Raw genomic sequence first — 13,357 nt, forward strand, 5'->3', positions numbered from 1 at the left:
TGAAAAGTTGTTGTTACGGTTCTTTGAGCTCACTGTAGAGTCCTTCATTGTAGGTAGATCTTGCTTTTCGTTGGGCCCCAGTATTCTTCGTAAACCTTGTTCGCTGTAGGAGACTTTTCTCTCTTGGGGTTCATGTGTCTTCAATGGATTCAGAGGCTTGTGAGCAAGAAAAGTGAGCAGACAGGAGAGATCTTCTCAGTCCAGGAGCAAACAGCTTTCTGTCCAAACTGTTTTGTATAAATTTTGTATAAATTCAAAAAACTCAGGTTGCCCAGGAGGTTAGTCATGTGACTAGCTGGTTTGACCATGTCCGTTTGTGTATTCGGCCATCTTAGCAGTCAACCTGGAATGCGAGCTCCCCCACCTTCAACGTCTGGTGATCAAAAGTTCATTGTGGGTTGAATGTCAGGGAATAGCTGCTTTGTTGTTCCAAACATTAGGTTGGATTTTACCTCAGACGGACAGGAGCTTCCGCCTAGCCTAGGGATCTGTCCCGCATTTTACAAGTCCCCAGCCTTTAATTGTTCTGAGGCGGGTCTTCCACCCACTTAAGGGAGAAAGTCCCACCTCAGTGAGCTGCAGGACAATCATCGGGCTGGCTGCTCTTAGTCCCAGCAGCACCACTGGGAGCTGTGACCACTGCTGGGTCTGCAGCCCAGCCGAGGACGTGGAGCCAGGAGTGCAGGTAAGTTTGGGTTGCCCCACTGGGAGTAATCGGTTGGCTCTGGCAAGGCAAGGGTGGTCATTTGGGGGGAAGGGGGTGTCTTGGGTCCAGTGGGTGTTTGGGGAAGCGGGGGCGGCCCTCAATCGGGCACTCTATGCCTGTTTGTCAGGGCCCATCCCCGGGTTGCTGAGAGGCCACCAGCTTTCACCGGGTGGCCTTTCCTGACTCCAGGACACCCGCTTGCCTTGGGTAAAATCCCTGTGGAGGTGGGCGAAGGCCCTTAAGTGGCCGTTAATTGGCAACTTAAGGGCCTTGCTTGGCCTGGGGCAGGTGGCCCATTTTTCGCCCCCGCCCCACGCCCTATGTAAAGTGGGGCAGAGGCGGGAGCGGATCGGAAAGTCCTCCCGGACCCTCCCGCTCCATTTTATGCCACCCCACCCCGCCACCTTCCTGCTCGCTGGGGTGGCGTAAAATTCCGGCCACTGTTAATATGCAAAAGTATTTTCCAGCCATGACTGATCTGTTCAACAAGGCCTCCCCTCACTCTAGTAACAGTTTAAAATCAATGTTCATGATAAAATTAATGTGCCTCATTCTTGGCAGGTGGTAGCCTAGCATGATACCCGCAGTAAGCTGTGGAGCATTTTGGAATTTATTTTACATGGAAGGGGCTATATAAATGTGAGTTGTTATATTTTCAATGCAATAAAATCTTAGATATTTTATTATATTTATGTTTGCTGTCTTGTTTTAAAATGACGATGATTATGCTGCATAAAGGGCTAGATTCCCACTCAGATCTAGCTTTTGATAGTCATCTGACGCAGTTCCTTTGACAAGGGAAACTTTACAGTATCTCTGTTTGCCATCTAGGTGGAACAGTTTACTGTAACAGAGCGCTCCATCGTATTGCGGGGGGTGAGGTTGTTGGGGGGGGGAAGGAAATAGTGATGGCACCATTCCCAATATGCACAGGCATTCAGCTGTTCATGAGTGGGTACTGACAAGGACTGGATCAAATTCTGCAGCCAAAGACAGTTCGATTTAGGATCGCAGCCAGTGCAGTTGTGGCCTGGACAGTCTGGTTTTGCAGCATACTGTCTGGAAAATTCTAAAATGTAAAGCAGGCACCAAAACTTGTTTTTAAAAACAGAAGGCAGCTATTCTGCTTCAGTGCCTTGTGATGTGGAGGATTTCATTATTCAGGCTTTCTCTGAATTTTTATCATCAATCAAGCAAGCATCAAAGCCTGTTTGTCCTGTAGTAACTTCTGTCCAGTTTTGGATTTTGGTGCACCAGTTCTACCACTTTATGAAAGCTGGAGGGAGTTTGATCATGAAAGTCAGTGGTAAAGATCGAACAAAAACCTAAAAAGAAACATATCTCAATAGCTTTGAAATTACACAGTGCGATATTAGCATATGGATGCTTGTGGCGTTTGTTCCTTTAACTGCTAATTTAGTAGATGCTTTACTCATTTATTTTAAGATCAACCATTCAAATAATTGACAAAGAATTGTCATCCAAATGTGTGTTAGTGCTCGTGTGCTAATATCCCACAGAGTAATTGCAAGGGCACATGGTGCAGTAGTTACAGATATGCAATAATCTACACATGAAGATTCAGCCACTGCTACAAGGTAGTTATGCAATGGTTTTGAATCGAACACAAAGGAGTCAGGATGGAGGGGGAGTAAGGACTAATTTCAATATGATGATTAACTTCTCCCGCCTTTCCCCTCCCCCAGATCAAACACTACAGGATGTTGATAGCTGCCAAGGCCCCGAGGCTCTGGAATTCCCTCTCTCAACCTCTCAGCCTCTCTCTCTCCTCCTTTTAAAACCTATTTCTTTGACCATGATTTTGGTGAAAGATAAATAATTATGTGGCTCGGTGTTAAATTTTGTCTGATACTATTCCTGTGAAGCACCTTGGTACATGTTGCCATGTTAAAGACTGTATATAAATGCAAGTTGTTGTACCACTAAATATACCAGAAGAAGCGATCACTTAGCTTTTTACGTCACAGTATCACAACAGAAGCTTTTCCTGCTCTGATTGAGCCCTGAAATAATTTCAAAGCAAGCTGGAACATCTGCTATTTGATGAATCACTGTGAAATTGCATTGAATAATTTACATGCTCATTGGTTTGGATATTAACTCAGACCCAATGGTGGAAAATTAAAGTCTTTTTTTTTACTTTGGGGATTATCAGTCATTTCTAACAAAAATAAAAGAATCATAGAATCTTACAGTGCCATTTGGCCCATTGGGCTCATGCCGGCCCTTTAAAAACTATCCAGTTAATTCGACTCCCCATGCTCTTTCCCCATAACCCTTTTGAAAGTTACTTTTGACTCTGCTTCCACCACCCCTTCAGGCAATGCATTCCAGGTCATAACAACCTGTTATGTAAAAAAATTCTCATCTTCCCGGTACTTTTGCCAATTATCTTAAATCCATATTAATTCCAGAGCACCTTCTATTGCTTGTGGCTATGTGGTTTGGCACTAAGCCACCCAGACCAGAAGATCCCAGGTTCAATTTCTATTCTGTGTTGAGTTAGCTAATCTCAGTTGGCACCATTAGAATTGGTTTCAGAGAAACCTTGGACCATTTCCTCCTTCATAAAAAGCACCTGTACAAAGTAGTAGATGATGTGCAACACAGGCAGGGTAAGATGTGTTGAAATATAAAACATTCTTGTTAACAGGCATTGGTAAAATGTGCGACTGTTTCCTTTTGGCTGATGAAGATACTAAACCTCTTCCCACATTGAATGGCCATGTCGGATGTTTGATGAGGTAGTATTGAATGTCAAGGACACCTTCTTCCACTGAACATGTACAATACCTTTTGCTGTCTTTCTTTGCTCAGGCCTTTCTTCCAGACTTGGAGCCCATAAAATCCCTAAGGAAGAGAGTGAGAACTTGAGGTCTCAGACCTGAGTCGTTCTTCCAAGTGCTTGCTTACTGCTGTTCTGTTGACACCATGTTCCTTTAAATATGGCAACATTACAGGATCTCCCTCCTTCCAGAGGTGAATTTCCAATAGAGAGGTTAAACAGCACTGGGAGCCTGCCACGAACATGCTGATTAATCCAAGGAAGGAAAATATGGTAGGGTCAGAGTGGAATCACGCTGGTAGACAAAAGCGTATTCCCAATGCACTTCCTGTAGGAACACTGCTATAGAGGAACATCTAGGCTTGTCTACTGCACCTTTGTGAAATTTCCACTTCTCAATCTTTGTGGTCTCTCTGCGTGAGATTGCCAACTTGGGTCAATTTTGTATCCAATTATATGGTGTTTTTGGTGTGCATTCTTTGTACACTGCAACCCGGATAACTCACAAAAACTGACCAATGACTTCAAAAAAGTTGGCATAGCCCCCAGAAAACTGACAACTCAAAAGCAGCACTGAATAAGGGCCTTATACCAGATCAAAAGACAATACCTAAGAACAGAGTTTGCAGTAGTGATGAATTTAAAAATGACTGAAGTGGAATATGACTGCTGAAGGCATCAGATTTATTCCGAGAGAGTCTGAGGGCTTGTTGTTCTGGAGAAATAATCCCACCTCTGCCGGCGACTCCTTGGCTGCCATAATGTTGTCAATACTCACCCTGTTTTATATGCCTGATTTGCTGCAATTCTTGGTGTGTATATTAACTCTGAATGCTTTTAAAGTAAGTAAAACTTATAACTACTCCAGCAGTACTTCCGATTTTATTTCCAGCTTCTGTTAAGTGCAGCTATAAGAATGCAAAGCAAAACAAGTTCGTGCATTTACTCAAAGGTAACACTGTTCCTATCTCAAAAAAGTCTCTGTAACTGATCTTGAAGAAAATAAAACTTCACAGAAGAAAGTGACTGGGCATGGTCCTCTGAGGCAAATGAGACATTTTTAAGAGCTCCATTTAAGCAACTGGTTTGTTGTTTATAACTTCTTTGATACAAACAACCTCTTTGATCAAGCTTTTAGTCACTTGCCCTAATAACTTCTTATTTATTTTTTTTATTTAGAGATACGGGACTGAAACAGGCCCTTCGGCCCACCGAGTCTGTGCCGACCATCAACCACCCATTTATATTAATCCTACATTAATCCCATATTCCTATCCCATCCCCACCTTTACTCAATTCCCCTGCTACTTACCTATACTAGGGTCAATTTATAATGGCCAATTTACCTATCAACCTGCAAGCTTTGGCTGTGGGAGGAAACCGGAGCATCCGGCAAAAACCCACACAGACACAGGGAGAACTTGCAAACTCCGCACAGGCAGTACGCAGATTTGAACCCAGGTCACTGGAGTTGTGAAGCTGCGGTGCTAACCACTGCGCCACTGCGCCATCTTAAATGACTTGTTTAACTACATTTGATCACACTCCTGTGAAGCACCTTGGGGTGTTTTCCTATGTTAAAGGCGCTATCTCAATGCAAGCTGTTGCTGTTGTTGTTGTATGGGCAGACACTAAATAGGTGCAGCTGTAACTATAACTCTCAGAAACCAGCAGTTTATTTTTCATTAATTTGCCTCAAGCTACAAAGAGGAAAAGGAACTTTGAAATGATTGGCATGGCCAAACTAATTAATGATAGGCTGACTCCCACCCCTGCCCTCCAACTTACATAATTGATTCTAAGTTATTAGTCTTGCCTTCTAAGTGATCTGATTGGTTGATATTGACGACCTTCAAACCCCCAATAAAAAAGAGTCTGGGGTGGGATGGTGTAACTTGATTTGGAAGGGAACACAGAGTGAGTGGTCTCACATCTGCTGCCCACTACTTGCTCTGCCCAATTTTCAGTTCTATTCTTTACAGGCTCCTGGCGAAGACCAATTTCAACCATTTGATTTCTTTTGTCAAATCTTGGTAAGTTCAATAACTGTCAGCTTAAACCTGGTTGTTTGGTTGGCACCTGCAGTTCATCCTGCTGGCAAGGGGCTTAAACCTTCCAGGTTGACCTCAATTAGAATGCTTATAGCTGGCAGAGCAAGGGGGCTATCAATCCGTTATTCTGACTGGATACAAATCCAAGCCCTTTAGCAAACAGTTTCTATGGTATATTATTCAAAGGCTACAAGACATAGGAATTTGTTATTATTAGCATACAGTTTCACACATTAATTTGCAATAAATCATCCTATAAGCTCTCTTTTCAAGCTTTCAAAATTAAATTTAGATCCAATTGATAACAATGTTCCTTAGATTTCTCATTGTCTTATGTGCTTCTGAACTATTTAATATTATTGAATACTTATTTCTGAAAACATACTGTTGCACTTTCAGTTTTTTGAGAAGCTGACACATCATCCTATTTTTAAGTATTAGCTTGAGAAAGAAATGGAAATAATCACCTCATAAAGCTTACATTTTGTCTCTTTTTTTTCCCACAAGAAAATGTAAATGTAAATGTAAACATTTTCTAATTAGGAATGGTTCCCGACAGCTTAAATTACAACCGCTCACTTGATTGGCACATTCTCCAACGCAAGAGAGAAAGCATCAAACGCCATCACTTATCAAGGGATTCGTGAGCTATATTTTGTGGTGTGGTGAAAATGCCAAGCTTCATGTTTATCAATAGACAATGAGAAAGATACTTGGCATGTTATGATGAAAACACTTTGAGCAAGTCTTACAATAAAAAGATAGCTATTAGTTGTGCAAAGTTGAATTGAATTTGATCCCTTAGGGTGTCTTGCATTTTTGCTGCCTCCTTTCTCATGGAAATGATAATTATAACCTGCATCTAATCCTGTCTACCACTCTGCCACCATCACTGGAAGCCCGATCACTTCACGCCAAACGTCTTTCAGCAGCATTGTTCTGATCCCATGCGCCTGTGATGGTATTTGTGAAAATCATTTGCTTCACTGCATGCTTTACCTATTCCTCAGACACAGCTCTCTGCAATGAGGAGCAAGCCTCCTTCATTCCTGTCATTCCACCTTTGCTTGCCCAAGAGCCTCCTTGTTTAGTTATTTCTTAAACTAATTCTTCCGCCTGGGTAGCTAGTCACATTTCTCTGTACCATTCTTATCACTGATTAGCTCTAGTTTAATGAGCTACCTCCCACTTAGCTTGTTCACCATGAGGACAAGCTACTCGTAGGATATAAAAGGGAAAAGTGATTCCGGTTTAAATTCTTCTTTCTTATCTGCTGTAGATGACTTTATCCTCCTTTAATTTGTCTCTGTATTTTTACCTTTTATTTGGAACAGTATAGCCCAGAGAATTTTTGTGATCTTTGTCTTTTTGTTATCTATGTTGGCTTCAAACAGCTTTAATTTTGCTTCCTACAGTGTAAGTCTATTTCTCTTATGTTCCTGTATTCATATGTTCCCTTGCTATAATATTTTAGAAATATATTTTAGGAGGATTTGCATCTATCCAGACTTACATTTATATAATGCCCTTTATGTCCTCAGGATGCTCTGAAGAACTTCACAACCAATGAAGGAGAGTAGAACAAAAGAATATAGGAACAGGAGTAGGCCATTCAACCGCTCGAGCCTATTCCATCATTCAATCAGATTGTGGCCAATTTGTATCTCAACTCCATCTACTTACACTTGCTTCCATATATCTGAATACCATTGCCCAACAAACTCTCACTTCTGACATTTTCAATTGACCCAGCCTCCCCAGTAATTTGGGAAGAAAGTTCCAGATGTCAACAATCCTTTGTGTGAAGAAGAACTTCCTGACATCACTCCTAAATAATCCAGCTCTAACTTTAACATTATGTCCCTTTGTTCTGGAGTATAAATTGAAAAGGGATAGGCTGAGCTAGGCCTTAAAAAAAGTACTACTTCTCTGAGACGGTGGTTGTTTTTTTGGAATAGCTTGCTCAGCAGGCTGGAAAGCCAAGTCGCTCTTCAAAGTCAAATTGGACAAGAATTTTGATGGTAAACACATTGGTAGTTGCTACTGTTTGGACCACAGGAAGGAGGACTAGAAGGACTTCTGGACCTCAAATTCCACCCTGGATCAAGGGTGAAAAGGGGATGGATCAGCCACAAAATCTGGAATTTTGGCAGAACTTAGTTCCTCCAAGAGTCCACCCCATTTTTCTTTAGTAGTCATCTTGCAATGGGGTTGGGGCTTTGATGGATCTTCCATCTGCTGACTCCTATGGCAGGATAGGTTACTCTGGGAATTCTGTCCTTCATGTCCTTAAAAGACCTCAGCAGAACTCATGCCAGCTAAAAGTTGGTGTGACTTCCTTTTGATGCTATCAGTAAAGCTTCAAACTCTAGCCATTTTAAGGTAACCGATCCTAGAGGATGATTGGCTCATGATTTGGTGCATCCCAGAAAGCACTGGTGACCTTCCTTTGCCATACAAATGACCCCACCTCTGAGATTTGGGACAAGGGTCTCCAACCTGGGGCTAGGACAGGTTAGGATTTGGCTCCATTGCACTTTCACTGGCAGAATGGCCCCCAGGAATTTCAGGCCCATGGTATTTTCTGACTTTGGGATTTTCTATATCTCTTTTGTATAAGTTGGGCAAAGCTGTTGTTACGACCGAGACAGGAGGAGTGCACTGTTCATTCTAGTCCCACTTCTCCACAGGTTACAACATATATTTAAGTTTTCCCACTTACCGATACAGTCAATCATATACTCTTTTTCCCCAGAATAAAACACACTAACCAGGTTTCCTTAATAAACAACAAAATTATCTGTTTTAAAGCATAAACACACAGATGAAATATTAAAGTTCCCTTTTTACCTTAGACACACACACCAGAAAAGTAAAGGGATTTTTGTTTTTAGAGCTCTATTACAGACAAAAAAACACAGGGGCTGAATATTTGCTTATTCTTGAAGAAACAGCAGATGAGATATGTTGTGTTCCAAAACTGGCTTACAGTCTGGCCTCCAAGTATATGTCGATGGGTCACTGGGATCTTTTAGAACTGTTCTTTTCAGGCGGTGTTGAGAATTAATTTAACAGGCTTTTCTTCAAAGACAGGAGATGAGTTGACACAATGGACTTCTCATGGTCTTTTAGAGAGGTGCTGGAAAGCTGAGCTGGGTTGTGATCTTCTCTCCTTCCTTGGGAATTCTCTTCTCTCCTTGGAAGTTTCCTCTCTCCTTGGAAGTTCTCTCCCTTTTTATACAGTTAAACCCTAACTCAAAACAATTTAAAAAAAAACGACAAGAGGTCAACCTTTTGACCTCCATCAATCCTGACCTGCCGCTTCCTGGTAAACAACTTCTCCAGGTGTCCAAAATTCTCTGTTGTTTATTGAGCTGGTTTCCCAGAAAGGCTTGTTGTTGTTGGAAGTCAGGTGGTTTCCCAGAAAGGCTTGTTTTCTTCACAAGACCTCTCCGTGCTCCTTTTAAAAACATTTCCAGGGACTGCTTTTCAAAGCCAAGTGGCCTTTACATGACCCCCTTTGAAAACCCTAAAGTTTAGCATTTCTTCAATTTTTCAAAAATGAATCCTCAAAAAATGTGTTCAGCTAAACACAGAGGCACTTTCGTAACGCAGTGTTAGATACGGACTCCAGCTTCCTTTGCTCAATGTGTGTCTCATCTCCAATCTCAGAAGACCATTACTGTTCTAGGATGCAAATTTGTTTTCTCACACCCTCCATTGCTTGCCCTCTCTGAGTGGGATTGATAACTTTTTCTCAATTCGTGCCAGATTGGAGTTGGTTTTTTGCTTTGGACTCAAGTCCAGGAGCTGATTGGAGATTATCTGAACTCAGCCAACTGACTGAGGAGACTTCTATGCAACAGTTTTATATTATTATTACCAACAACTTCAGTAATAAGAGTTGTGTTCTTGCTGAAGATTAGAGGTGAAATGCCTCCCTTTGTTAATTTATGTAATAATGTTTGGTGTGATTATAAAACATTGTTCCCACAGGTTCAAAAAGATCAAGAACGTATGAAAATTATGATTGATTTTTACAATATGGCTTCATGCAGCACAACTACTCTTAGACCTATTTTCTATGTTATTAGATCATTTATTGAATTTTTTTGTTTAGCATTTTCAAAGGTTGCTAACAATTTGTGTTCTCAGTTCATTGGCACTGAATCAATGTTCTACAACCAAATTATTGTATGAAAATTGCTGATAAGACATCAATATTACATTCTATAGAAATTAGCAAAGGAATAGTTATATTATTTTTGTTATTATGTGAACTGATTAGTAGCACTAAACTCTACTTATAAAGTTAGAAGCTACATGATATGTGATCATGGATTAGCATGATCATCCCCTTTAAACTTCGAATGAATCTGATGTTTCACATTATGTTGAAAGGAATTGGTATTATTCCAGGCTTCTGTGATATTGCTACCCTCCAGTGACCAAATAGCAGATATGTTAAAAAGACTCATGGATTTGTCAAATAGAGTCATAGCCGTTATACAGCACAGAAACAGGCCCTTCGGCCCATCGTATCTGTGCTGGCCATCAAGCACCTAACTATTATAGTCCCATTTTCCAGCACTTGGCCTGTAGCCTTGTATGCTACGGCGTTTCAAGTGCTCATCTAAATACTTCTTAAATGTTGTGAGGGTTCCTGCCTCTTCAGGCAGTGTATTCCAGATTCCAACCACCCTCTGGGTGAAAACATTTTTCCTCAAATCCCCTCTAAGCCTCCTGCTCCTTACCTTAAATCTATGCCCCCTGGTTATTGACCCCTCTGCTGAGGGAAAAAGTCTCTTCCTATCTAACTTAACCTCAGTCATGTCCCCCCTCATCCTTCTCTGCTCTAAGGAAAACAACCCTAGCCTTTTCAGTCTCTCTTCATAGCTGAAATGCTCCAGCCCAGGCAACATCCTGGTGAATCTCCTCTGCACCCTCTCCAGTGCAATCACATCCTTCCTATAGTGTGGTGCCCAGAACTGTACACAGTACTCCAGCTGTGGCCTAACTAGCAGTTTATACAGCTCCATCATAACCTCCCTGCTCTTATATTCTCTGCCTCGGCTAATAAAGGCAAGTATCCCATATGCCTTCCTAACCACCTTATCTACCTGTGCTGCTGCCTTCAGTGATCTATGGACAAGTACACAAAGGCCCCTCTGACTCTTTGTACTTCCTAGGGTCCTACCATCCATTGTTTATTCCCTTGCCTTGTTAGTCCTCCCAAAATGCATCACCTCACACTTCTCAGGATTAAATTCCATTTGCCACTGCTCCATCCATCTTACCGGCCCATCTATGTCGTCCTGTAATCTAAGGCTTTCCTCCTTACTATTTACGACACCACCAATTTTCGTGTCATCTGTGAACTTACTTATCATACCTCCGATATTCACGTCTAAATCATTAATGTACACTACAAACAGCAAGGGTCCCAGCACCAATCCCTGCGGTACACCACTGGTCACAGGCCTCCACTCGCAAAAACAACCCTCGACCATTACCCTCTGTTTCCTGCCACCAAGCCAATTTTGGGTCCAATAAATAAATAAATTAATTAATTAAACCTAGAAATGACTGTCTGTGTTATTGGGATCTGCTTCATGTGACACTATTGTGCCTACTATTTTAGGAAAGGCATGAGTCTGTTTATTTTAATTTCTATGCAATACATTTTTGAGTAGCAAAGAATGCATGGGAAATATTTATTTAAGCATTTTTGTTTACATTCTTGGCCCAAAGACACAATCTGATATTTGGCAATAAGGATGGATTGAAGTACAATTGCATGTGCAATCACATTAGTGTTGTGCTGCTTCTCGTGGTGTGATGCTGATTCATGCTGACAAGTCCATCAGTGTTAGCCAAGAGTAATTTGGAGACATTTCTGATATGTTTGCAGCATATAAAATACATGGCCAAACAGTTCTTCAGGGTTCAAAACAATAGAAGGCCTTCTTCTGATATTCAAGATCAAACTATCAGATGAATTTATGGCAGATAAAGGGGATGTCTGCATGGATAGAAGGCTTGGCTGACAGCAAGCTATCACTAAATACCTTGGAAGGGGTGTCTGCCTCAAGGAAGGAAAACCTCTTTGCTAAAGCCACTCACTCCATCAGGTTAGAATTGAGAAGCAAAAAGGGGATGATCACACTACTGGGGATATTCTATAGGCCTCCAAACAGTGAGAGAGATAGAGGAGTAAATCTGCATGGAGATCACCGAGATCTGCAAGAACTATAGAGTGATGATACTGAGGGTCTTTAATTCCTCAAATATTGATAGGGATGACGTTAGAGTAAAAGGAAAGGAGGGGGAGGAATTTCTGAATTGTGTTCAGGAGAATTTTCTTGACAAGTATGCTCTCAGTCCAAATAGGAAGGTGGCAATGCTGAATCTGGTGCTGGGAAATGAGGTGGGCCAAGTGGACTAAGTGACTATAGAACCATGGAATCATAGAAAAATTACAGCATGGAAGGAGGCCATTCAGCCCACCATGACTGCACCAGCCGAAAAAAACTAGCCGCCTAATCCCACCTTCCTGCACCTGGTTCATAGCCTTGTAGGTTATAGCATGTCCAGGTACCTTTTAAATGAGTTGAGGGTTATTGCCTCCACAACCATTCCTGGCAGCGAATTCCAGACATCCACCGTCCTCTGAGTGAAAAAGTTTTTCCTCATATCACCTCTAATCCTTCTAACCATCACCTTAAGACCTCTCTGCTCGGGGAAACAGGTCCTTCCTGTCTACTCTATCTAGGCCCCTCATAATTTTGTACACCGCAATTAAGTCAACCCTCAGCCTCCTCCGTTCTCAGGAAAACAGTCCCAGCTGATCCAATCTTTCCTCTTTCCTGCAACTTTCAAGCCCTGGCAACATTCTTGTAAATCTCCTCTGTACTCTCTCTAGAGCCATTATGTTCTTCCTGTAATGTGGTGACCAGAACTGTACGCAATACTCCAGCTGTGGCCTAACCAGCATTTTATACAATTCCAGCATCACATCCCTGTTTTTGAATTCTATACCTCGGCCAATAAAGGAAAGCAATCCATATGCCTTCTTCACCACTCTATCTACCTGTCCTGCCACTTTCAGGGTAGACATGCACTCCAAGGTCTCTCACTACTTCTACCCTTCTCAATATCCTCCTGTTTATTGTGTATTCCCTTGCTTTGTTTGCCCTCCCCAAATGCATTACCTCACACTTCTCTGGATTAAATTCCATTGACCACTTTTCCGCCCACTCAACCAAACCATTGATATCATTTTGGAGTCTACAGCTTTCCTCTTCACTATCAACTACATGGCCAATTTTTGTGCCATCAGCAAATTTCCCAGTCTTGCCTCCCACATTCAAAGCCAAATCATTAATATATACCACAAACAGCAAGGGACCCAACACTGAGCCCTGTGGTACGCCACTGGAAATCACTTTCCATTCACAAAAACATCTACTACCCTTTGTTTCCTGTCACTGAGCCAATTCTGGATCCAACCTGTCACATTCCCCTGTATCCCATGGGCTTTCATTTTTCTGACCAGTCTGCCATGTGGAACCTTTTCAAATGCCTTACTAAAATCAATGTAGACCACATACACTGCACTATCCTCCTCAATCCTCCTTGTTACTTCCTCAAAAAACTCAAATCAAGTTAGTAAGACAGGACCTTCCCTTAAGAAATCCATGCTGACTATACCTGATTTAATCCGTGCCTTTTTAAATGGCAGTTTACCCTATCTCTCAGAATTGATTCTAATAATTTATCCACCACTGAGGTCAG

The 13,357-nt window shown here is 41.8% G+C and overlaps 1 protein-coding gene across 1 annotated transcript in view; it reads left to right on the plus strand.

The window, feature by feature from the left end:
- tsen15 (TSEN15 tRNA splicing endonuclease subunit) overlaps positions 1 to 9,565 on the plus strand; it is a 122,051-nt gene extending 112,486 nt beyond the window's left edge. The window contains exon 4 of the mRNA XM_068037828.1: positions 7,105 to 9,565. Within this exon, the coding sequence (XP_067893929.1) occupies positions 7,105 to 7,114 (10 nt within the window). The 3' untranslated portion in view covers positions 7,115 to 9,565. The remainder of the gene's footprint in view (positions 1 to 7,104) is intronic.
- Positions 9,566 to 13,357: the final 3,792 nt, after the last annotated feature.

Source organism: Heterodontus francisci, chromosome 8 (assembly GCF_036365525.1).
Source record: "Heterodontus francisci isolate sHetFra1 chromosome 8, sHetFra1.hap1, whole genome shotgun sequence".
Taxonomy (NCBI): domain Eukaryota; kingdom Metazoa; phylum Chordata; class Chondrichthyes; order Heterodontiformes; family Heterodontidae; genus Heterodontus; species Heterodontus francisci.